The following is a 26839-nucleotide window of genomic DNA, read 5'->3' as shown; positions in this document are numbered from 1 at the left end:
TCCCTGAGGTTAAGGCCAGCCTGGTCTACAGGGTAAGAGCCAGGACAGCTGGGGCTACACAGAGAAACCGTGTCTCCACAAACAACAAAAATAGTGTGTGTAAGGACTTAGATGGAGGAAAGGGAAGGTCAGTGATGTGATTATAATTGCAAAAATAAAAGAAGAAAACCTAAGGTTTTTTAAAAGCCTAAGTTTTCTTAAGCTGGAAAAATTGTTCAGTGGTTAAAAGCATAATCATGAGGCCTCCTGTTTGGATCCTAGCACTGTAACAAGCTAGATGTCCCACAAATCCCTGTGGCTCCAGCTCCAAGAGTCCTGGTGGCCCCTGCTCACCTCCCCTTGCACATGACTATACCTCAGTGTGCACTTGCACGCACACACACATACACACACACCCCTACAGAGTAAAAAATACTAAAAAATTTAAAAACTAAAATGTTTTGGCTTATGAAGTAGACATCTATAATCCTGGTACTTGGAAGGTGGAGGCAGAAGGATCAGGAGGGCTTCCTCAGTTACACAGCAAGTTTGAGACCACCCATGGCTATTGAGACCTCTGAAAACAAACAACTTAGCAACTTAGTTCCTTTGTGGCCAGGTCTGAGACTGCAGCAGGAGAGACATAAGCTTAAAGCTTGCGGAAGGTATAGAGGGAGATCAAGGCCAATATGGGCAATTTAGATGAGACCCTGTCTCAGAAATTTAAAAGACAGAGAGATGGCTAAGTGGCTAAAAGTACTTGATGCTAGCTGGGCAGTGGTGGCACACGCCTTTAGTCCCAGCACTCAGGAGGCAGAGACCAACCTGGTCTACAGTCAGTTCAAAGCTACAGAGAAATTCTGTCTCGGAAAAAGAAAAAAAAAAGTTGCTTTTGCAAAGGACCTGGGTTCAGTTCCCAGCACCCACATGATATAGCCCTCTGTAACTCCAGTTTGAGGGGATTTGGCATTACCTCTTTGACCACCAGGCACTACACAATGCACATACATACCTGCAGGCAAAATATATACATAAAATAAATCTTAAAATATGTTAATCAGGGGCTGGAGAGATGGCCCAGTGTTAGAGCTCTGACTGCTCATCCAGAGGACCCAGGTTCAATTCCAGCCTGCACATGGCAGTTCATACCTGACTTAACTCCAGTTTCATGAGATCTGGCACCTTCACACATACGTGCAGGCACAACACTAATGCACTTAAAAGTAAATATGTCATTAGGGATATAACACAGTGGTGAACATTTTGTCTGGCTTTTTCCCTGGGACATTTAGTAGAACCTATATCTTGTGTAGAATGGAATTCCCATTCCTAAAAGACCAGAGTTTTGTAAAGCAAACATGAAACTTTTGGGAACAATATAACAACTTAAAACTCCATTTTGGGATTGGAGAGGTGGTTTGATGGTTAAATGGTTAGGCTGCTCTTCCAGAGGTCCTGAGTTCGATTCCCAGGAACCACATGGTAGCCCCCACCATCTATAATGAGATCTGGTGCCCTCTTCTGGCCTGCAGGCATATGTGTAGTTGGAACACTGCATATTTCATAAATAAATAAAAATCTTAAAAAAAAAACCAACTCCACTCTTTTTTAAGGCAGTGGACTCTGTTAAAGAGTTGGGGTGCCTCGGTGTGAGGTAGCCTGTGTCACGTTATTATGCCCTTGATATTTTAAACTTCTCACAATTCCACTGCGAGCTCATTCCTGACCTATTCAGACTCAGCTGACAAACACCAGAATGACATTTTAATTCTTAGGTGTTTATAGGAAATTAGAAATCGTTACAAATAAATAACTGTAATACTTTAAGTCCTGAAAAGAGAAAATATGTGTCTGTGTTATTAAGGTATTTTAAAGACCGTTTTGTGACTTGAGAGACCATCTCTCTCCCAGCAGACCCAAAGGGGATTAACAAACCCTAAGCAGCTCACTTAGGACAGCCCAGGAAGAAAGAGCTAGAGTTCTGGTGCAGGCTCTATCCCTAACTACCTGGCTTGCCTGGACAGGTACTTTCCCTATTTGCAGCGACTCAAGTCTACTCTTCCCTAAGTGTGTTCTCAAGGCATCAAACAGGTTTGGAGGACCCCGGTTTAACTGTATAAAACAGGTTTTTGTTTAGATTTGGTTTGCGGGTGACCAGGGAGTGTGACTTTTGAGAACAGCCTAAGTGTGGTGTTTCCCTCCCAACCCCCAGGTCCCACAGAATGAGCTAATTGTGCCCCTAGAACATTTGTGTGCAGAGTACTAAAGCTCCAGCTAGGCCTGTGTTGCTGTGACGTTTGGAATTTGGACTGGCGATAGCGCCTTCTGTGTCTTTCTTCCTGCCCTGCTTCCTTCCTTCTCATCTGTGAATGCTAAGACAGCCTTGAGCAGGACTTTGCTATGGCGCCCACCAGAGGCTCTGTCCTAAGCACAGAGGGAAGTCAAGTAAACGTTTCCCTGCAGGTGGTGGCAGGCCTCGTGGGAAGCACACCACCCAACACAGCCTCTTTTCACCTGCTCTGCCAGGTGGTTCTCATTGCTCTCAGAGCCCTAATGGTGTTCAGTCTGCCTGGGACTGCTTCAGAAAAGGGAAACTGTAGCACACACTCAGCCTTGACGCTTGGACTACCTCAGCTGGGGGCCTAGACTTGAGTAGGAGTCCTGGCCCCAGAACTTGACAGTTGAGTGGTCTTGGGGAAGTCCCTCAACCTCCTCATGTCCCAATGTCATTCTCCAAAAAAGAGAGAATCTCGCCTGCCTCTCAGGGAGACCCCCAAGTCCTCTGAACCAGCCTGTACCTATCAACCAGCCCTAAATTGTGTGGCAACTTTGAAAGGGCTTAGAGATGGGGACAAACAGCCAGGGAGAAAAATTGTGGCCAAGGTCACACAGAAAGGAGCAGGCTGGGGACGTGAACAAATCCCAGTGTCCCTGATATGGCCTTCTCAGGCTGCATACTGTCGTCTCCAGGCTGGACAGTGTCAAATACCAGGTCTTAAAACTCAAGAAATAAATTGCTAGTTCATACTGAGCAAGATAGCTATTTTAGGGCAGACAAGCTCTCAGCAAATCATAAATTCCATCACCTGGGCAACGGCCTGCGTTCATGGCAAGGCAGTTCTTTGCCATCTGCATGCGTGGGCATCTGGATATGTGGATATATGTGTAGCCCTGGGCCTCCTCCCTGCCTCTCTCTGTAGCTCTGGTCACCCTTCAAGGACCCATGGCCATGGTTGCTGATACTTAAGATGCTAGCAATGGGGAGCTGAACATGGAGCCCTCCCAGTCCAGACAGGGCTAGTGTCCCTGGGACTACAGGTAAACACCATGATTTCTCTTAACTTCACATTCAAATGCCAGAGTCTTTATAGGACTCTTTCCCCACGACAGTTTGATGCTAAGGCCTTTTGGTGACCAGAGCATGGGAGATGTCTACCTGTGGGTATAATGGAGAGCTCTGGAGACATGGAGCAGGTGTTTGGGACTTGAGTAGGTGGAAAGACTTTTCCTGTGTTTGGGAGTGGAATAGCCTGGCATGGAGGGTTAGCCACTGCCGTAGGAAAAAAGCACTCTCCTGCAGGGCTTCAGAGCTGAAGTGGGTGAGAAGTGCAAAGCCATAGAGGCTGTCCCGATCTAGGATTTGATGGGCCCTAGTACCACTAAGGAGACCAGCCTCTGGGCATGCCTGCAGGGGATTATCTTAACTGGGTTCACTGAGATGGGATGACCCATACTAAATGTGTGCGGTCCTGTTCCCTGGGCTGGAGTTCTGAATTGCATAAAAAAGAGAAAGCTGCCATGGCCCTTTAATTATACCACTCAGAAAGCAGAGGCAAGGAGATTTCTGAATTTGAGATCAGCTTGGTCTGCATAACAAGTTCCAGGTCAGCCAGGATTGCAAAACGGGAGACCCAGTCTCAAAAAGGTGCACGGAGTATGGGTGGAGAAATGGCTCAGCAGTTAAGACTACAAGCTGCATTTCAAGAGGACCTGGCTTGATTCCCAGCACCCATGGGGTAGTTCGTAACCATCTGCAACTCTAATTTCATGGGATCCAATACCCTCTTCTGGCTTCTATGGGCACAAGGCCTGCTTGCTTACATATATGAAGCCAAAACACCCAAACACATGATAATGAAAATTTTTTTTTTAAAAGGAAGAGCCGGTGGTAGTGGTACATGACTTTAATCCCAGCATTCAGGAGACAGAGGCAGGCAGATCTCTGTGAACTTGAGGCCAGCCTGATCTACAACAACTTGTTCCAGGATAGGCACCAAAGCTACATAGAAACTTTGTCTCAAAAAAACAAACAAAAAAAAAAGAAAGAAAGAAAGAAAGAAAGAAAGAAAGAAAGAAAGAAAGAAAGAAAGAAAAGGAAAAAAAGAAGAAAAAAGAAGAGGGCTGGAGACATGGCTCAGAGGTTAAAAGCACTGGCTGCCCTCCCAAAGGTCCTGAGTTCAATTCCCAGCAACCACATGGAGGCTTATAAGCAGCTATAATGAGATCTGGTGCCCTCTTCTGGCTGCAGGGATGCATACAGACAGGATACAGTATATGTAATAAATCTTTTGAAAAAGCGGGAGTGGGGTGGTGGTGGCGGTAAAGCTGACCACTTGGAATCATCTTTATATCTTGACTTGGACACAACATGATTAGCTGTCTCAAGCTCCTACTGCCAGAAATTCCTCACCGTGGTAGATAATACACAATGGGCTATCTACCCTTAAATATGAGTGGAAATCAACCCACTCTCCCTTACGTTGCTTTTGTGAGGGTATCCTCGTGGTTGCATTGCAGCCGGGTATGGGCGTGTGAACCAGAGAGGGTTGCACCAGCCATGTGACAGGATATCTATGGACACCTGTATGAAGATAAGGGTGGCAGTGAGGAGCGGAGAACACGGTGTAAAGGGACCCTGGGCCAGTAAACGCATGAAGAATGATCAGTGCCAGAGGAGGCAAAGTATAATGAACCTTGTGGTGTTGGATGGGAATAGGAGGAGCCAATGTGAACTCGGTTTTCAGTACTCGGGCAGAAAGGCAATTAGATTCTGAGAGGGCCTAGAAGGAGCAACAGAGCCCGTATGTACCCAGTAAGGCAGCTGTCTTACCATACACAAGACCCTGAGTTCCATTCCCAACACAAGGGAAAGGAAGGGGGCACAAGAGAGAAAGGAAAGAAATTCCAAGTTCTCCCCCCTGAAAAGGGCAGTTGTAGTAGCCTTGGATGTCTACAGATTTTTGAGGCAGCTGATTCCTTTTGCCGCCTTAGCCCCCAGCATCTTACTCTTGGGAGGTGCTGAGAATCTGTTGAACTAGGAGCAGCAGGGCTGTGTCCCCCGGTACCCGGCCGCCTGCACGGCTAGCTTTACCCGAAATAATTACACGGAAACTGTTATTCTTTTAAACACCGCTTGGCCCATTATATCTAGCCTTTTCTCGGCTAACTCTCGCACCTGGACTAGCCCATTTCTGATAATCTGTGTAGCCCACGAGCTGGCTTACCAGGAATGATCTTAACCTGCATCTGTCTGGAGTGGGAGAATCATGGCGACTCCTGACTCAGCTTCTTTCTCCCAGCCTTCTGTTCTGTTTACTCTGCCTACCTAATTTTTTAACCTATGAGGGCCAAGCAGTTTCTTTATTGCTTAACCAATGAAATCAACAAATAGAAAGATGACCCTCCTCCATTAAGAATCTGCCCCTACAATGAGTCCTATGTAATGACAGTTTGAGAACCCCTACATTCTAGAGAAAAAAAAACCCACTAGGGTAGGAATCTCTTCTGCTGTCTCAAATCCTGTACTTACCCCAAACCAGGCAGGCATGGTGCCTTCTGATCAAGATGTAGCCAGTACCATGCCTGCCTGCGTGCAGCCATGTTCCCCGCCATGATGATAGTGGACTGAACCTCTGAACTGTGAGTCACCACAATGAAGTGTTTCCTTTTTATTTTTAAATAATTTATTTTTATTTTATATGCATTGATGTTTTGCTTACCTGTATGTCTGTGTGAGGGCATAGGGTCCCCAGAACTGAAATAACTAACAGCTGTGAGCTGCCATGTGGGAATTGAACTTGGGTCCTCTGGAAGAGCAGCCAGTGCCCTTAACCATTGAGCCATCTCTGCACCCCCAAATGTTTCTTTTTTAAGAGTTGCCATGGCCTTGGTGTCTTCACCAAGCAATAATTATTGCTATATACTATAACTATTCCTACCCAGGAAGAGCGAAACAAAAAGACCCTTCCACCCCAATGACTGGCTTGGGGTGCATGAGTGTCCTACACCTTGCAGGCAACAGGAAGTGGACTGGCAGTCACACTGAGGGGAGCTTGAGCAAAAGAGACCTCAAACCCCACCCCCACAGTGATATATTCCCTCTAGCAATGCCACACCTTTTAATAGTGCCACTCCCTTTGGGGGCCATTTTCTTTCACACCACTGCAGCCTCCCTGTTCAGGAGCATAGGGAGTACTACCATTAGCGACAGGGTTGGCTACCGAGCAAAATCACTAGGATTGCAGTTATTCCCCGTTCCTGGTTCATGCAGGAGCCCAGTGGTCCCAGCACATAGCCCAATGTCTGGCATATGGGGTGCACCATCAGTAGATGCTAAGTTGTGGGTGTTGCCTACTGGTTTCCTCAATGGCTTCCTGAGGTTCACATGGCTTGATTAGTCACCATTTGGCCTAGCAGGACGCCAGTCCTGGGGATCAGTGAAGTCAGTTAGCATTTTTCCTTGTGGCCACACTTCTGGCCTTTGCCCAGAAGGAGGAGAAGTGGGGGAAGGCAACCAAGCAAATCCCTGCCAGCACCAAATGCCAGCAGGGTATGGAGGTGCCTGGGAACACAAAGAGTGGGGTCTCCCAAAGGTCAGATGTCCCTGAAGAACGATGAGAGGTGAGGTGCTCAATGGATTGGTTTAAGTTGTCTTTGGTCATAGAAATGTCAAACTGGAAAATCCCGGCAAGCACTATTTTTAGAGAAGACTCAGAAAGCATTTTTCTGGCCAAGGGGACAAGTTTGTTTTTTGTTTTTTTTTTTTTAAACAGAAACAGTAGTTAACTCTAACCCTTAAACCAACCACTCCTGCCTGGAATTCTCCAGACCCTAGCCCCTCCCCTGTCATGTGGGAATGTTGCTGGAGGAATGTGGTGCTGCCACAAAGGAGACTCGAATCTTTCAGATACGAAAGTCTTGAAACATCAAATAGAAATTTTTCTCATCAGTTTGGTTCCTGCTAATGCTGGTAATTGTGTTTGGGGACTTTTCTTTTTCTGGTGTTGGGAATCTACCCCAGAGATTTACGCGTGCTAGGCAAGCATTCTGCCACCGAGACAGATCTTCAGCTCCCAATGCTCAGTTACCCAGGCTGACTTTGAACTCACTCTGCAGCCTAGGAGTGCCTCCAGCGTGTCATCTTACTGTCCTGGCCTCCTAAGAAGATTACAGACGTGTGCCACTGACAGTTTAATGCTTTATTTATTTATTTAGTTTTGTTTTTTTCCGGGTCAGGGTTTCTCTGTGTATCTCTGGCTGTTCTGGAACTCACTCTGTACACCAGGTTGGCCTGAACTCAGAGATCCTCCTGCCTCTGACTCCCAAGTGTTGGATTAAAGGTGTACAGTACCACCCCCCGGCTTATTGATACTTTTTAAAGATTTGTTTTCTAAATGATATGTATGTGTGTTCCCGTGTGGGAGAATACACACTTGAGTGCAGGTGCCCTTGGAGGCCTGTGGAGCTGGGGTTACAGTTAGCTGTGCGCCACTCTGCAAGGGTGATAAGAATCAAACCTGCGTCATCTTCAAGAGCACCGTGTCCTCCTAACTGATGACTAATCTCTCCAGCCCACGCTTTTCTTATCTAATGAGACAGAATCTCGTTATATGTTCCAAGCTGGTCTCAAACCCACAGTAATCCTCCTGCCTTAGCCTCACAAGTACGAGGATTATAGCTGTGCCTTGACTTGCCAGCTTTAATGATAATCTTTTATGAAAAAAAAAAGATTTGTTTTATGTTTGCCTGCCTGCATGTGTGTCTGTGCACCATGTTTATGCCCTGTCCTCGTAGGTCAGAAGAGGCATTGGATCCCCTGGAACTGTGGCAGAGAGTTGTGAGTTGCCATGTGGGTGCTGGGAACTGAACCTGAGGCCTCTGCAGGAGCAGCCAGTGCTGAGCTGTTTCTCCAGGCCCTTTAATTATAATCTTATTCTCATCTTATACTTTATGCTTGAAACCTACTTACAACTAGTCTGTATTTTCCTGAGACTGAAGCGTCTCCGGGGCTCCTGATGGTTATGGAATACGTATGTTAAACATGGAAGGTGACACCAGCTAGCTCCTTGAAGCCATCGAAAAACCTCTCCTACCTCCAGCACTCACAAGGATACAGTGGGGCATGGCCTGGGTGAGATGAAGTGGGAACCCCTCTCACCTTGCTGTGGTCAGGTCCTTCCCCCACAGACAGGATCCATTGAGGCCAGAATCTGGGCAAATATTTGTGCCATGGAATTTGGAATCTAAACTTGTAGGTTTGGTCATCTGAGACAGAGGAGGCTGTGGATTCTGATGATCAGGAAAGAGAGTGTGTGTGTGGGGGGGGGGTGTACAGTGAGGAATTCCCTGATTTGGAGGTAGCTGCCTTCGAAAGGAGCCAAGTCCAGATCTAAATGAGAAGCAAATGGACTTGAGAGAATGTCGGACTCTATCCAGGAGAACGTTGCTGATGTGAGTATGCTACAGAGCAAACAGGGTCACCAGTCAGTTGAGTGAAGAGGAAAAGGCGAATGACCAAGAGCTTGTTTGGGCTCTCACTGCCTGGTTGAGGAAGACTTGGCCCCTGCACTTGTGAGAGCCAAGCATGTCTGCAGGAGTGAACTCATTCTGTTCCATCCTGGCTATTCTGAGCAGTTCATTCTGTATCCACTGATAGACTAAGATAAGAGGCTGCCTTCTGGCAGGATCGCTCCCCCTCCCACAGCCTGAAATAAAGTAGCATCTGGCTTCTTCCTCAGTCTTGTCTGAGTCTGCACTAAGTCAGCCCTGGACTTGTGGATCAGTCCCTGCAGCAGGGTCTTATCCAAGTGCTGCCTGCTTCTCTAACAGGTACTGGCTTCGATTTCCCTCGAGCACTAGCCGACATGCAGAGGCACAGCCATTGCTAGGGACTCCTGATACACTACAATCCACCACTGAAGACAGGACCGTAATACCAGGTTTTGTCAACTATTTAAGGATCCATGTGGGATTCCCAAAAACGCCCCTTGGACGTCTGTGAACTTGTGTTAAAAATCAGAAGAGAAAAATTTGAGTCTCTCTCTGGAACTAAAAATAAACGTAGGCGAGTGTCCAGGAGCAGAGAACAGTTAATAAGTACTGGGAAAAAAGCCTCTAATCTTGCCTCTGTTCCATCCATCTCTTGTATAGAAGCCAGAGAGAGTCCCAAGAGGCAGGCCACTGGGCTGCTCCAGTGCCAAACAGCCTTCCGCTTGGAGCCCATCCTCTGAAATGCTTCACAAGGGCCATGCTGCTGTTCAGTTTCTGGCCTCATCTCACCGTCCTCCACTTGAATTCTGCACTCGCTCCCTCCTCCTTCTTTTCTCTAAATTACATTTAGTTTTATTTTTTAAAGACATGTTTTATATATATACACGAGTGTTTTGTCTACATGTGCATCATGTGCATGCCTGGTGCTCATGTGGATGTGTATCATGTATGTGTATGCCTGGTGCTCATGTGGATGTGTATCATGTATGTGCATGCCTGGTGCTCATGTGGATGTGTATCATGTATGTACATGCCTGGTGCTCATGTGGATGTGTATCATGTATGTGCATGCCTGGTGCTCATGTGTATCATGTATGTGCATGCCTGGTGCTCATGTGCATGTGTATCATGTATGTGTATGCCTGGTGCTCATGTGGATGTGTATCATGTATGTGCATGCCTGGTGTTCATGTGTATCATGTATGTGCATGCCTGGTGCTCATGTGTATCATGTGTGCATGCCTGGTGCTCATGTGGATGTGTATCATGTATGTGCATGCCTGGTGCTCATGTGGATGTGTATCATGTATGTGCATGCCTGGTGCTCATGTGTATCATGTATGTGCATGCCTGGTGCTCATGTGTATCATGTACGTGCATGCCTGGTGCTCATGTGTATCATGTATGTGCATGCCTGGTGCTCATGTGGATGTGTATCATGTATGTGCATGCCTGGTGCTCATGTGGATGTGTATCATGTATGTGCATGCCTGGTGTTCATGTGGATGTGTATCATGTATGTGCATGCCTGGTGCTCATGTGTATCATGTATGTGCATGCCTGGTGCTCATGTGGATGTGTATCATGTATGTGTATGCCTGGTGCTCATGTGGATGTGTATCATGTATGTACATGCCTGGTGCTCATGTGGATGTGTATCATGTATGTGCATGCCTGGTGCTCATGTGGATGTGTATCATGTATGTGCATGCCTGGTGCTCATGTGGATGTGTATCATGTCTGTGCATGCCTGGTGCTCATGTGTATCATGTATGTGCATGCCTGGTGCTCATGTGTATCATGTATGTGCATGCCTGGTGCTCATGTGGATGTGTATCATGTATGTGCATGCCTGGTGCTCATGTGTATCATGTATGTGCATGCCTGGTGCTCATGTGGATGTGTATCATGTATGTGCATGCCTGGTGCTCATGTGTATCATGTATGTGCATGCCTGGTGCTCATGTGGATGTGTATCATGTATGTGCATGCCTGGTGCTCATGTGGATCATGTATGTGCATGCCTGGTGTTCATGTGGATGTGTATCATGTATGTGTATGCCTGGTGCTCATGTGGATGTGTATCATGTATGTGCATGCCTGGTGCTCATGTGGATGTGTATCATGTATGTGCATGCCTGGTGCTCATGTGGATGTGTATCATGTATGTGCATGCCTGGTGCTCATGTGGATGTGTATCATGTATGTGCATGCCTGGTGCTCATGTGGATGTGTATCATGTATGTGCATGCCTGGTGCTCATGTGGATGTGTATCATGTATGTGCATGCCTGGTGCTCATGTGCATGTGTATCATGTATGTGCATGCCTGGTGCTCATGTGTATCATGTATGTGCATGCCTGGTGCTCATGTGGATGTGTATCATGTATGTGCATGCCTGGTGCTCATGTGGATGTGTAACATGTATGTGCATGCCTGGTGTTCATGTGTATCATGTATGTGCATGCCTGGTGTTCATGTGTATCATGTATGTGCATGCCTGGTGTTCATGTGTATCATGTCTGTGCATGCCTGGTGCTCATGTGTATCATGTATGTGCATGCTGGTGCTCATGTGTATCATGTATGTGCATGCCTGGTGCTCATGTGTATCATGTATGTGCATGCCTGGTGCTCATGTGTATCATGTATGTGCATGCCTGGTGCTCATGTGGATGTGTATCATGTATGTGCATGCCTGGTGCTCATGTGGATGTGTATCATGTATGTGCATGCCTGGTGCTCATGTGTATCATGTATGTGCATGCCTGGTGCTCATGTGTATCATGTATGTGCATGCCTGGTGTTCATGTGTATCATGTATGTGCATGCCTGGTGTTCATGTGTATCATGTATGTGCATGCCTGGTGTTCATGTGTATCATGTATGTGCATGCCTGGTGCTCATGTGGATGTGTATCATGTCTGTGCATGCCTGGTGCTCATGTGTATCATGTATGTGCATGCCTGGTGCTCATGTGTATCATGTATGTGCATGCCTGGTGCTCATGTGGATGTGTATCATGTGTGCATGCCTGGTGCTCATGTGCATGTGTATCATGTATGTGCATGCCTGGTGCTCATGTGGATGTGTATCATGTATGTGCATGCCTGGTGTTAATGTGTATCATGTATGTGCATGCCTGGTGCTCATGTGTATCATGTATGTGCATGCCTGGTGCTCATGTGTATCATGTATGTGCATGCCTGGTGCTCATGTGGATGTGTATCATGTATGTGCATGCCTGGTGCTCATGTGGATGTGTATCATGTATGTGCATGCCTGGTGCTCATGTGGATGTGTATCATGTATGTGCATGCCTGGTGTTAATGTGTATCATGTATGTGCATGCCTGGTGCTCATGTGTATCATGTATGTGCATGCCTGGTGCTCATGTGTATCATGTATGTGCATGCCTGGTGCTCATGTGGATGTGTATCATGTATGTGCATGCCTGGTGCTCATGTGGATCATGTATGTGCATGCCTGGTGTTCATGTGGATGTGTATCATGTATGTGTATGCCTGGTGCTCATGTGGATGTGTATCATGTATGTGCATGCCTGGTGCTCATGTGGATGTGTATCATGTATGTGCATGCCTGGTGCTCATGTGGATGTGTATCATGTATGTGCATGCCTGGTGCTCATGTGGATGTGTATCATGTATGTGCATGCCTGGTGCTCATGTGGATGTGTATCATGTATGTGCATGCCTGGTGCTCATGTGGATGTGTATCATGTATGTGCATGCCTGGTGCTCATGTGCATGTGTATCATGTATGTGCATGCCTGGTGCTCATGTGTATCATGTATGTGCATGCCTGGTGCTCATGTGGATGTGTATCATGTATGTGCATGCCTGGTGCTCATGTGGATCATGTATGTGCATGCCTGGTGTTCATGTGTATCATGTATGTGCATGCCTGGTGCTCACAGAGGCCAGAAGAGGGTGTTGGATCCCTTGGAGCTAGAGTTGCGGATGGTTGTGAGCCACCATGTGGATGCTGAGAATTGAATCTGGGTTTCTCTGCAGGAGCAGACAATGCTCTCTTGACTGCTGAGCTTTTCTGTCGAGTCCTATCTATTTGTTGGTTTGTTTGTTTGCTTATGTGTTGGTAAAAGGACAATTTGCAGGAGTTGGCTCTTCTTCCACCATGTGAATCCCAGGGGCATCATATTTGGCAGCAAACACCCTCACTTGCTGGGTCATCTTGCCAGCCCTCTCTAGTTTTCTGTTTGCTTGTTTTTTTTTTTTTTTGTTTGTTTTTTTTAAGACAGGATCTAACTGTGTAGCCCTGCTGGACTGAATGAAACTTGCTATGTAGATCATTCTGGGTTGAACTCACGGATCTTTGTCTTTTGCCCCTAAATGCAATCCTCCTCTCTCTCTCTTTTTGCAACAAGGTCTTGGACTGGTTCTGCCTTCCAGGTATTGGAATTGCAGGTGTGCTCCCCAACACCCCGCCTCTCTCCTGGCCATCTTGAGAGTACTGTGGTTTTGTTCGTCTTTTGCTTGCATTGTTCTTTCTGTCAAATGCCTTTCCACCAGCTTGCACCACCCGGTGCTCATATTCAGATCTCAGCTGAAATTTGGAGCAGGGCATGAAATCCTTTTGCTGGTGATCCATATTCCAATTCCCAGGATTGTGGATGTAGACCCTGACGCTGGGGAAAGGCTGACAATTCTGGGCCTTGGGAGGCCCTTCAACCTGCAGGCCATTCAGGTTATTTGAAAATAACATGCGGAGCATCTGAATTTTTCTGCTGCGCTGTAATATTTTCAGTAAGCCTGGGGATAGAATACGTGTGCACGAATGTGTATATATGCATGTGTGTATGTGTGTGTGCATGCGTATGTGTGCATATGCGCGTGCGTGCGTGCATACACACACACACACACACACACACACACACACACACACACACACACTGAGAGACTGCAGCTTGTCTTGAGGCCTGGGGTATGGGTGGGGATCCAGGGATCCTTTTGTACTTCTTCAAAGCTTTCAATGGATCATCTTGTTTTGTGCCTGCGGCCACGCCTGCCTGTAGATGTTTTCTGGTGCTCCTGAACCCTTTGCTCTGATACATAGCCTCGGGCGCCTTTCAGCCTTTCCCACTGCCAGCTTGGAGCTCTGTTCTCTTAGATGTGCTGTAACAGTTACTGCTTGTGTATTTGTTTTCCAGCTTCCAATCTTTTGTCGTCAGTGTCTCCTTCCCCATTCTTTGTCTCTGTGGTTTTACGCCCTTTGAAAAGGAGACCCCTGTAGCTGTCATTTCAGAAGGATGTTTGAGACAGAGAAGAGTTTGCCTTCAAATTAAAAAAGCTATCACATGTATTCTTGGGGTGGTAGGACTCTGGTGAATGCTTTTGGAGATCAGAGGACAACTTGCAAAAATTGGTTCTCTCCTTCACCGTGTGGGTCACAGGAACTAAACAAAAGTGGTCAGGATTGGTGGCAGGCACCTTCACCCCCTGAGCCTTCTCAATGTGCCTGTCCTCAGTTCTTAGCATATCGCTTAGCTTACAGTAAGTGCCCCCCCCTCCCCCCCCAGTATTTGGGAAGTCAAGTAATTTCAGTATTTCACCTTTGGAAAAAGTAAGAATCTATGTTCTACTCAAGATTGCTTACGCTCTATTGGACAAGCCACTCCCACTCCGGCACTTGTCTCTGCTTGTGTAAAATAGTAATAACACCTCATCCAAGTGCCTTCCCCAGGGCTCAGAGCAGAGGAGGCAGAGTGCTGGAAGGTTCCGTGTCAAAGTGACAATTCTTCGAAAGTCAGTGTTTTACTTAAGCTTAAAATTAGTCTTCACACGTGAATGACAAATTGGCCTATAATTAATGCCTCCAGGGCACAATCGACGTTTCACCTAGCTTGCCTCTTAGAGGTAGCAAAACCCTTCTCAGCCAAGAAAGGAAACCAGTATTAGTCGCTAAGGGCCTACTGTGTGCACCAGATCCTAAACTGACATGGGTTGTGTGGATTCTGCCGGCTCCGTTCGCCCCGGCTTCTCAACCCTGCATACTGTACCTCTGGCACAGAATTAGCTTGTCTCCAGGTGCCCAGTGGGGGAACTCACACTTAGACCTTATTGCGTGTCACACAGTTGCAGTCAAGTCCAGCTTGGACCGGGCACTGTGCCTGGTACTGGGAGGAGACACAGTTGATCTTTATTACATTTACTTATTTAGTGTGTGGAGCGGGGGTGGGGTGGGGGTTGGGGGCGTGCATGTGGAGATTAGGGGCCAGCTTGAGAGACTAGGTTCTTTGCCCTCCCCATGTGGGATTAAACTTGGGTCATTAAGCTTAGTGGCAAGTCTTTTTTACCCATCGAGCCATCTCACCATCCACCAAAGCTTATCTGTTTTTAAGATATTTTTATGTGTATGTGTAACTGTGTGTGTTTGTGTGTGGGGGGGTGTATGTACATGTAAATGCAGGTGCCTGTCGAGGCCGGAAGAGGGTGTCAGACACTCTGTGAGCCACAGGAGCGCTCTTAACCTCCTTACTATCTCTCCAGTCCTAAGTATAGTTTTCACGGGGAAGTCCCCCAAAATACAGGCAGAAGAGGCTACTTTCTCTGAAGCTGACTCTGACGCAGCTCCGCAACTCCTTGGTCAAACTCCATCGACTCCACACTTTTTCCCTCTTTTGCTCCATCGGTCCTCTCCTAGCCAGAGCAGCTGGTGACCACAGGAGTCCAGGCTGGATGCCCAGCAGGTGAGGGCGTGGTGGGGGCGTGACCAAGGCCCATAGGCCACGCCTCAGCCTGAGACGCCCCTCCTCTCCTGCACGACCCCCGCCCCCAGCCCTCAGCGCCCCGCCCCTCCCCGCGCCGGCCGCAGTCTCCGCCCCCTCCGGGCCGGCGCGCGGCTCCCGCCTCCTTCCCTCGGCGCCCGCTCCCGTCTCCCTCCCTTTCCGCTGCCGAGGCGGCGGGAGCCGAGCCCCAGCGGACCAAGCCGCGGCCGTAGCGGGCGGCGGGTGCAGAGGCGGAGGCGGGGTGGTCAGGCGACAGCGATGCGGCGGCCGCGCTGAGCCTGGCCGCTTCTGGTGCTGGGGGAACCGGCCGCGCGGGGCGGCAGCATGCGGGGCGGCGAGGAGCTGGACGGCTTCGAGGGCGAGGCCTCGAGCACCTCCATGATCTCGGGCGCCAGCAGCCCGTACCAGCCCACCACCGAACCGGTGAGCCAGCGCCGCGGGCTGGCCGGCTTGCGCTGCGACCTCGACTACCTGCGCGGTCCGTTGGGCCGCCTCAAGGTCGCCCAAGTGGTAGGTGTCGGGCGGGGCTCCAGGTATGGGCGGGCGGGTCGGCGGCCTAGCCCGCGCCTTCCTTCCCCGCACCCGGCCGCGGGGGGCAGGCCCGGTGGGCCCGAGCCAAGTTCGGGCTGCGCGGCCCCCGCCCCGCGCACCCCACGCTCCAAGGTCCTCGGGCTGCGGTTCGTGCTCCTCTGGGGACCGCGCCCTCGGCGGGAGCCTGCCCTCTGCTGCTCCGAAGCCTCAGGGATTCCTGGTGTCTGCACACCTGCACCGGGGCCTACCTGTGTTCGTGTCCTCCCTGCTTCATCCGCGAGCTTGGAGCGCGGAGCCGGTTGCGAGGGCCGTGCCATCCCCTGGCTACTACTGTGCTTAGCAACTTGTGGCAGGTTTTCCGGTTCGTGTAACCCCAGACGGTTCTCTGCTAACAGAGAGGCCGGGGGTTGTGGCATAGTTTCCTCCCTGGCGCCTAGCAGGGTGCCCAGCAGATGGTGGACGCTCAATAAATATTTGTTGAATGGAGGCATGTAGCCCAGTTGCAGTGGGGGAGTCCAGATCTACCCATAAAGCCTCCAGTCTTTACTGCGGACGTTTGATCCCTCCTTAGCATCCTGTAGTCTTCGATTAAGCACTGGCTGGGACTGCCCAATTGGTACCCAGAGTTAAGTCACTCTGGCAGGGCGGCCAGTATAGGAGGTGACAGGAGGAACTTTCAGTGTACTTAGGCATCCTAGAGCACATTTCTAGAGTCCTCTTATTTTTATTTTATTTTAGCCTCCAGAGTGTTTGGTTCAGGGGCTTGTGGGTTTTGTTTCTGTTTTGTGGTTTTGTAGCAGGTCCGTCTGGGTTTTGGTTTATCTCTGTTGTGGACAGGGCACGGTCCGGGTTAGAAAAACCTCGCTACCCCTCCTACTCACTGTCACTTTTAGCCTTCCACTGAGGCCTCGAAACTTTATAGACTTCTCAGCCAGAGAAGCCATTTGCACGGAACTGTACATGCGTGCATTTTCTTTCAGTATCCTGTTGTGCTTAGCTGAGTGCATGTGTTCGCCTTTTTTTTGGGGGGGGTATCATCTGTGGACACCCTTTAAATAAAAGTCCCAGTGTTTGTAGGTTGTAGAATCATGGAGGGTTTTCTCTCTTCTGTGTGGAAGGCTCGGTCTTCTGATCCATAGTTTTGAAGGGCTTTAGTGAGAACTAAGTGGAGCAAGTTATCTATCTTTAAATTTTAAACCAATTTTAATCCAGTAATCTGGAATGTTCTCGAGGATTTATTGCTTTTGTGTTAGGTTTTGCTGTTAGCAAAGAGAATATAGGTGTGGGGGTGTATGGAGTCCTGTTCTAAAAGAGGCACCTAACTAAGTTAGCCAATGGTTGCCCACGGTACAGATAATCAGAAGCGAGAAAAAAAAAGGGCAGGGCTGCACTTGGAGCCAGGTGGACTGCAAAGCCTAGTCAAGGACCAAGTGTTGGTTTACTCACTAGGCCTTTGAAAGTAAATAGAGCTTGCCCCTGTGAACTCTTAACTTGTCCCTCAGAGCAGAGATGGAGTGGTTTGCACTAAACGTTGGTTATCAGTTCACTGCCGGACTTTGCCGTCTCTGTGAGCAGGAGCTGGAGCCGGTGGCTGTTACCTCTTTGGAAAGGTGTGGCTGTGTGGTAGAATTACTTCTCTTGTGGAAGGACATTAGGGCCCAGCCTTTGAAATCTCTAACCGCTCCCTCTGCAGGAAAGGCCGCTTGAATGATGTGGCAGTTTGATGGTCTTATGCCCTTGGCTTCTCAGCCTTGCTAAACGTTGGGCTTTCAGGGTGATCCACCTTCCCTCAAAATAAAACAAACAAACAAAATAAAATTAAAAAAAACTCCAAGGAATTAGACTTTAAATTTAAACTGGAAAAACAAACAAGAAAGTACTTATTCTTTACTTCAGTAAAATTTGGCTTTTAAAAGTCTTAGTATGTGCCAGGCATGGTGGCACATACTTTTGATCCTGGCAAAGGCTGACAGATCTCTGTGAGTTCAAGTTCAAGGCCAGCGTGGTCTACAAAGTGAGTTCCAGGACAGCTAAGGGCTACACAGAGAAACCCATTTTGAAAAAGAAAAAGAAAGAAAGAAAAAAAAAAGTCTTTATAAACATTGTGATGTGAGGCCTAAGGAAACCTGTAGATCCTGCTTTTCCAGCATGGAGTCCGACATTTCTGCTACCTTAGGCCTCTGCAGAATCAGCCGATTCAGACCTTCTGAAACTTAATTTTTAACAAGATTCTCCAGATGATCTTACGTATATCATTTTAGTATTAGAAACCTCACACAGGAGGAGACTTGGGTTTAGTTGCTAGCACTCACGTCTGGTGACTCTTGTCTAGAGCTTCTTGTACCTCTAGGTCTAGGGGATCCCATACCATTTCCTGGCCTCATTGCCACAGAGGTGGCAATATACTCAGGCTGGCACTCATACACATAAATACACATTTTAAAATCTGTTTTAAAAAACGTTGGAAGCCATTAGATGAGTGGTGGCAGTTGTGACTGCTTCCCTTAAAAGAGTGAGAGAATAAACTTTACCTCGGATCTTTGATCTTGAAATCTCTAAGCCCCGTCCCACCCCTTTCCTCGGTAATAGACTATGAGAGAAAATGACTAGCTGAGCATTTGAGGAATTGTAAGAATTAAGGAGTTAAAGTAACCTAAGGTGCTTTCTTAGGTGACTCAGAGGCAAATCTGAGTATTTGCATTTCAGGGTTGGGCGCTATAAAGTCTTACCTGATGGGCAGCCTTGTCAGTGTGTAACCTCAAGCCAGTGCACACAGTCAGTGATTGTTTTTTTTTTAAAATATTTATTTATTTATTTATTATGTATACAATATTCTGAAGAGGGTGCCAGACCTCTTTACAGATGGCTGTGAGCCACCATGTGGTTGCTGGGAATTGAACTCAGGACCTTTGGAAGAGCAGGCAATGCTCTTAACCACTGAGCCATCTCTCCAGCCCCAGTGATTGTTTTATTGTACTCTGGAGATGTGTGGGATGTGATGGTAAAATGGACAAAACCAAACCTGGATTTTCAATAAAATCCAGTGGGAACATAAAGAAACTATATGTAGCATTAAACAGCTACATTTACACAGCTTCACCTGTGATTAATACTGGCTGTAGCTACTGTGCAGAGCTTATCAGTCCCAGATCCCACGGTTATGCTAGGTCTGGGCTAGTTGAAGTTTAATTGAGACAGACTTGGGTGTCTTCTCTTTTGGAGAGCTGGTCTAAAGACCAATCAGTAAAGTACTCACTTGTGCGTTTAATCCTTAGTGCCCATCGAAAAAGCTGAATATGGCGGCTTGTGCTTGTAAACCTAGCATTGGGGAGGCAGAGACAGGCAAATCTCTGGAACTTGCTCCAGCTCTCGATGAGCATCCTTGTGGTCAGAGGATGACTCTGAGCCCGTTCTCTCCTCTACCTTTGTGTGGGCTCTAGGGATGGAGTGAAGATCATCGGGTGACATCTCACGACCCCCGAATTCACCCTTTCTGATGAACGTTGTCAACAAACTTGAAAGAAAGGGGAGCTTCATCCTGGAAAAGACGGACTTTGAAAACGCTGTAGCTAACTTCACACTTAACGGGAAGGAACAAATGCTTTTCCCAAGACGGCAGCCAGGCAGTGATGCCTGTGCTTCATTCATATTCAACAGGATTCAGAAGCTCTGACTGCTACAGAGATGGATGGGTGGATGGATAATTATCTGGCAATATGTAGAAAAGCTAGAATTAGTGAGTAAATTAGCAGGGTTATCAGATGAAGATCAACTTGTAAAAATAGCCATAATTCTGTATTCTAGCAATAAATGATTGGAAATTGATTTTTTTTTTTTAGAGAGAAATCAATTCAGTGATTTATTTTTCCCCTTCAACATGAGAATTTTGTCTATTTCTTTGGCTCCCAGAGCCTCTATTTCTATAGAAATAGGGTGGAAGGAAATATCCAAGTAAGTGCCATCAAATACCCTCTAAGATTTATGCACATTCCAAAGACTGCTAATTCCTCTAGGAATAGGGCGCTGAGGTACACATACAAATGTACTTAATATATAAGTTCATATGTAAACAAAGATAAACACAGAGTCAATATCCACTTATTCACACTTAAATAGAATGACTGCTACAGACAGTAGCATTGTTTGATCCCATATTAACACAAAGAGAAGTTGTCTTTGAAGCCTTCAAACCTAATAGATCTCTTCAGGAAAATATTAGTAATATCTCTAAGCCAACTTTATTTTCTCTGTACTGTGATCTGTATAAGAATACATTATCTATTACCACTCCAGTCACATAAGTCACTGTGCCTTGCTCCATAAATACTTAAGAGCTCCTTTAGGAAACCTGCCTGGTGACAGTTATCACTGAGATGTTCCAATTGCCCTCTACCCTAATCCTCCAAGTTGACACCAAAAATGGACATTTTATAACAAAGTTACTCATTTGTCTCAAAACCAGAACAAATAGAAAATAACACCATGAAAGGAATTTCAGCATGTTCTGACCACTGCTGCAGGAACACAGAAACTCAGACATGCAGGATATTAGCACTATATAGGAAAAATCAACAAACTCAGCACGCCTTCAAGAACTGGAATAAAGGCAGACTCAATAAAACCATATTATTTCTTCCTCAAGGCAATCAAAAAAGAAAAATGATTTAATATCCTTGGTCCATAAGAAGAAATATTTACTTACATCCTCAATGGACTAAAAGATTTTAGACGTCACAATTAAAATTCTATCTTTCCAAAAATATTATATTATCAATGCAATAAACTCAATAAACTTAAAACAAAACTTAACTTCATTTAAACTAAACTTCATTTAAACTTTTAAAAAACCAACAAAACATACTTCCTAGAGTGCAAAATGCTTATTAAATACTTCAAGAACACAAAAGTAATTTGTTTAAAAACACAGGAATCCTTTGCTAAAGGGCCATCAACACAAAAGACACCCATTGCCAGCAATGGGTGCCAGCTGGAAGAAACATGGTGTTAAGCTTTGTGCTTGGCCTCTGCCCCTTTCAGATGACATGTTATTTGTACAAGCTCATGGTTGGACTCTGGTACATGCACATGTATGCATCACAAAAAAGTCCGCGTGCACAGCCTTGAATCCTTCTGGAATCCAAGGAGTGCAGCTCCTCCAGAGACATCTTCAAGTACTCTCCCACTTCGGGGCAGGGTGTCACTTGTGGAATGTTGAAGCCATTCTGACCCCCATCTTGATCAGCCATGCTGTCAAAGAAGAGCCAGGCTGAATCATCCTTCCCATACTTCACAAAAGCAACATAGTGGCTCGTTTCTATGCAGAGAACAGCAAATAACTCCATCTTCTGGCAGGGGATGCAGCCGTGTCTCCAGTCCCAGTCAGGCAAGTCTTTGGGAAGTGATACTGGGTGATATGTATGATTCATTCTCTTGGGATGGAGGTGAACCTGAGTGCAGCAGGTCTTACAGAACTGCTTGATCTTCCCTGCTGTGATGTCGGGGTCTTCATAGCAGTCTCTACACTCGAACATCGCAAGTCCTCCACAGATGCGACACTCCCTGGGAGTGTCTTCAAGCAAATCCGTTATATTTAATTCTAGAGAAGGGAAAATTTTTTTGAACATTTTGAAGTCTTTTCCAAACCGAGGCATCTGAATAATCAAGCATGATGGTGCCTCTGCACATTTCAGGTTGCTGTTGATAAAAGACCATTCTAGTAACTGTTGAATTGTAGGAACTCCAACTTTCTCATTTTTTTCCATAAAGATCTGATAGAAGTTGCAGTCTTGGACTTTCTGATCTGCTGATCTTATTTTTAACAATGGCTCAACCCTTAAAATATCATGAAACAGGATATTTAGAAATTCTTCAGGATCTTTTTCTTCAGAGGTAAATCCTGATGCAGCCTCAACTTTTTCAAGTATTTTCCTCAGTTTCATAATTTTTGTGGCACACACATATCCATATATTCTCAGAGGATTAACTATTTCTGTCCTCAGTAGCTCCTGGGTCTCACTATAATACTCTACATCATTCTTTTCTTTGGGTCTGAGCAACACAGTATCCAGGACAGAACTAAAAGCAAATAAGCAGAATAAAGTTGAGTCCAAGTAACAAGAATTGTAATGGCCCTGGATGCCTTTCTTCTTTCCAATCATTATCTCTAAACCTTCTTTTTCCATCTTTGGTGGAGTATTTTCTTCTACTACTTCACTTAAGTAGCCTCCAAATGCTAAAGAATTACACCTTTCAATCTGATTAGAAACAGGCTGCAGGGAGGCAAACCTAGAGTCGGGTCTGCAGCTCTTCAGTTTCACGAACAGGGCCTTCTTCACGGCGCAGGTGAAGTAGTGCGTGCCCCTGAACGTGCCATCTGTACAGCCTGCACATTCATCCTCCAGTTCCAGCCCAGCTAGCACGTCACTGAGCCCAGGCGGCTGGCCAATCCAACGGATAACCCCATAGAACGGGGGATTCTCTTTCTCTTCAGCCAGTGAGCCCACCTCTAGGCCGTATGCATTACCAGAAGAGATGGGCAAAGGTGGACTCTCCTGGACAGGCGTGCTGTTCAGCTCGCCCATTACAGACTGCACTGACAGTGACAGTGGGCTGTGAGCAATGCTGCCGTTAGTATTGGGCATCTTGGTCAGGCTGAACGGTAGAGAGTGGAATCTGTTCTCGCTGGATAAGGAGTTCATGGAAGGAGGTTGTGGTGGAGGTGATGAATGTCCAAAGTCTGGAGACAGCTCTGTAAGTGACTTTGCAGGGTCTTCTGCAACTTCATCAATATACCATGAATTTTTGGATTTGGATTGTTGTTGTGAGTCAATAGATGACCCATTTAAGGTATAAAATAATTCAGATCTGCTTCTACTTCCAGGGTCTGAGGTAGATCCTGTAACCTTTTGTTTATTATGACTAGATGAACCTTTGTCACCAACACCTCTTGACATAAAGGCAAGTTTGGGAGGCCTCCTTTCCGGTGGTGTCATGCTCTCTGGAATGATATCATTGATGTGCAGAAGAATTGTACTTTCAACACTTGCAAGGCTACAAAGTTGTACTCCATCAAACCTTCCATCCCAGTTGCCAATAGGGTTATCCATGTCCACACCAACAAAATATCCTAGACTCTCTTTTCTTGGCAAAACATCACAGAATATCACTGTTCCAGATTCTACACTTTCTCCGACCTTTAGAGATACTCTGGAGTTTATTTCCAAAGGGGGAGGTTCAGCCTGCATTGTATCCCCCGGGGCTGCAAAATCATTTTCCAATCCATTGTCATTGTCATCTATGGGCTCCAGCTTGTCCAATGCCACAAACATGCCACAATCTTCATCACACTGAAAAAGCTGTTTCCCTTGATATACCCCATCAATGAAACCTTGGCCACGACCTTTTTCCTCAGGCTCGCGGGCCCCCGCGCAGCCGAACCTGGAAATTGAAATTTTTAAAAAGCCTGGTGTGGTGACTCACACCTGTAAGTAATCCCAGCATGTGGAGGCTGAGATGGAAATATCTCCATGAATTTGATGCTAGTCTGTGCTGAAGAGTGAAGCTGTCTCACCAAAAGAGAAAAGAAAAATAGCAAAACAGTTGCTAAAAGATGGGCGGTGGAGGTGCACATCTTTAATCCCAGTACTCAGGAGGCAGAGGCAGGTGGATCTCCGTGAAACCTATCTTGAAAATAATGACATCTTGAAATTTGCAGGCAAATGGATGGATCTAGAAAACATCATATTGAGTGAGGTAACCCAGACCCAGAAAGACAAATATCATATGTACTCTCTCATAAGTAGCTTATAGGCATGAAGCAAAGAAAACCAGTCTAGAATTCACAAACCCAGAAAACCTGGACAACAGTGAGGCCCCTAAGATCTAATCTACATGGGAAGTAGAAAAAGACAAGAGCTCCTGAGTAAATTGGGAACATGAGGACCATGGGAGAGGGTAGAAGGAAGGGGAGCAGAGAAAAATGTATAGCTCAATAAAATCAATTAAAAAAAAAAGAAACCTATCTCAAAAAAAAATCAAAAAACAACAAACAAACCAGTTGCTAACTCTGAAAAGAAGGAAATACTTAGCTGGGAAGCTGACGGTGTGGCTCTCCATCCACTCTTAAACTACAAATCTCTGGATAGAGAAATCGTAGGGGACTGAACAAATGGACAGACATAGTGCATCATGGACAGGAGAGCTGTTGTCTTCATGCTTACTAAAAGCCAGCAAGGGCTTCTCTGTAGCTCTGGCTGTCCTGGGGAGACGAGGCTGGCCTCGAAATCAGAGATCCACCTGCCTCTGCCTCCTGTGTTCTGAGGTTAAAGGTGGGTGCCACCACCTCCCAACTCAGCAGGATTATTTTGTATGGGGAAAAGCTGAATCTAAAATTGTAGAAAGTCAGGGTGGCTCCAGGGTGGTGATGGGCAGAGGTGTGTGTGTCTTGGGTGGGGTGGGAGGGAGTTTCCTTAGGGAATGGACTTTGTGTCTCTTATCATGCCTGAGAATCTAAAAAGTTGCTTTTCATGTCTGGCCACTGTAGATCTGCAAAGCCCTGGGCTCTGTCACTCCTGTTCCAAACCGCTGGAGCCTGTTGGCACTTGCTGTGGTCTGAATGCTGTACCCAGCCCTAGTTCATATACTGGAATCCTATACCTAATGAGATTGTTAAGAAGAAGCAGAGCCAGCCTTAGCAGGGTGAGGTGGTACTTACTTAATCTTAGCACTGGGGAGGTTGAGGCAAAGGAATCTGAGGATAGCCTGGGCTTAAAAAAAAAGGTTTGGGAAGCCTTGAGAGCTTAGTCCTCAGGAGTAGTGTTAGTCTGCTGTAAGAAAGGTCAAAGGTTGCCTCCTCCTTTATAGTGGCTGCATACAGGGTGCCATCTGTAAGAAATAGGCTCTCACTGGAAACACAATCCGCCAAAACCTTGATCTTGGGCTTTGCTGCTTCCTGAGCAGTTAGCAACACATTTTTTATTCTTTATATCTTAGCCAGAATGGAGTACTTGGTTATAGCAGTGTGATTAGAGCAAGACAACAATTGATCTTTCTCTGAGTTAGAGAAGTGGGTGGCTGAGACCTTGAGTGGCAGGGAATTTTTTTCACTCTATATCTCCCTGTACCTTTTGAATTTTATACTACATGCAAGTATTTTCTCTTAAAAACTACTGGTGTGTGTGTATGTGTATGTATAATATATACTTATATATGTATATATGTAAAATCTCCATATGTATATGGAGATTGCTCAGTCAGCAAAGAGCTTGAGTTTGAGGTTTCCCAGAAAGTACTTTAAAAAGGAAAACAAAAGCCTGGGCGTGGTGCTGTGCATTGGTAGTCTCAACATTTGGGTGTCTCATCCTTGGGGATCCCTGACTAGCCAGCCTAATATGCAGGGTTCAGGACAATGAGAGATCCTGTCTCAGGTGTCTTCTGCACACAAATGCACACAAAGACACACAGCTGTCTGCATACACCTCCATATAAATATTTAAAAATATTTTTAAAATAACCGGTACCAGCTCTACCTTAATGAACATTAATTTTAAAGCTAATGTATCAGCTATAATCTGCAATTTTCCCTTTACTGTCCATTATAATTTGGAGGCCTTTGGGGAGAATGACTTAGATAATAAATACTGAACACTCGAACAAACTTGAAGCTTACATTTTTTTTAATACATTTTCCTGCAAGGCATAGTGTAGCATACCTTTAATCCTAGCATTCAGGAGGCAGAAGCAGGCAGATCTCTTAGTTTAAGACCAGCCTGGTCTACATATCATGGTCTAGGCTGGCCAGGGCTACAGCAACAAAATACATTTTTCCATAAAAAACAAGCATTCTATATTTGTAGCTGATACTACTTAAATTAATGGAAAACTTCTATTTGAAAGGAATCATCTTTAATAAATTTAGTTAATTAAACTGTAACTTTGTTTTAGTGATTTGTTCTGCTGTGGTGCCGGGGCTAAAGGTATTCACCACCATGCCCAGCAAATGTTATTTTTAAGGAAGTTGAAAAAACTATCATCCTAGTATGACAGACTCAAATAGGCAGATTCTTGGAAATATGGTCTTGTATGTGCACTTGAATGTGTGTGTGTGCGTGTGTATGCACGTAGATACCAGGGTCTGATCACTGACTATCTTGTGTATTGAGGCAGGGTCTCTCACTGAACCTCGACTCAACAGTGTGGCTAGTCTAGTTAGAGAGTGTTCTGGGGTCTCCTCTCCTCTTAGTGTGGGGATTACAGGTGGATTGCCCCGCCTGCCCCGCATTTACATGGTAGGCAAGCGTTCTATCTGGAGCCACACCACTGCTCTAGCTGGCATTTGCATGTTAAGGAGCCAAACTCTAGTCCTCTTGCTTGTGTGGCCAGTGTTCTACCCACTGAACCACCTTCCCCGTTCTGGAATTTCTGTACAAAGCCCATAGTTCTGGGTTCTAGGTTTTTTGTTGTTTGCTTGTTAGTAAGACCACATCAGTAAATGTCCTCACTAGTAGCCTGGATGCTGCTTCTGAATTGTTACTGGTTTTTGTTGTTAAATGTCCAGGGGTGCACTCAGTACTTCAAATCACAATCCTTTTACATTGCTAAACATCACACACACACACACACACACACACACAGAACAGACTCGTTTAACACCTCCCATAACTTACGCAAGTTGTCTGTATGTCCCTGGTCTCCAGTGCAGAGACTGGCAGCTGTGAGTTCATTATGTCCTTATTGACCCCTCGGGTTACCAGGCCCAGTCCTGACAGCCCTAGAGGAACTGTGTTCCTGACGAGAA

The 26839-nt window shown here is 46.2% G+C and overlaps 1 protein-coding gene and 1 pseudogene across 1 annotated transcript in view; one reads left to right on the top strand and one right to left on the bottom strand.

Moving 5' to 3' along the window:
* Positions 1-15688: 15688 nt before the first annotated feature.
* Cmtm4 (CKLF like MARVEL transmembrane domain containing 4) overlaps positions 15689-26839 on the top strand; it is a 56357-nt gene continuing 45206 nt past the window's right edge. The window contains exon 1 of the mRNA XM_075977057.1: positions 15689-16023. Within this exon, the coding sequence (XP_075833172.1) occupies positions 15838-16023 (186 nt within the window). The 5' untranslated portion in view covers positions 15689-15837. The remainder of the gene's footprint in view (positions 16024-26839) is intronic.
* Positions 20579-23418, bottom strand: LOC142852342 (ubiquitin carboxyl-terminal hydrolase CYLD pseudogene; annotated as a pseudogene).

Source organism: Microtus pennsylvanicus, chromosome 6, assembly GCF_037038515.1.
Source record: "Microtus pennsylvanicus isolate mMicPen1 chromosome 6, mMicPen1.hap1, whole genome shotgun sequence".
Taxonomy (NCBI): Eukaryota; Metazoa; Chordata; class Mammalia; order Rodentia; family Cricetidae; genus Microtus; species Microtus pennsylvanicus.
This window is presented reverse-complemented; position numbering and strand designations above follow the sequence as displayed.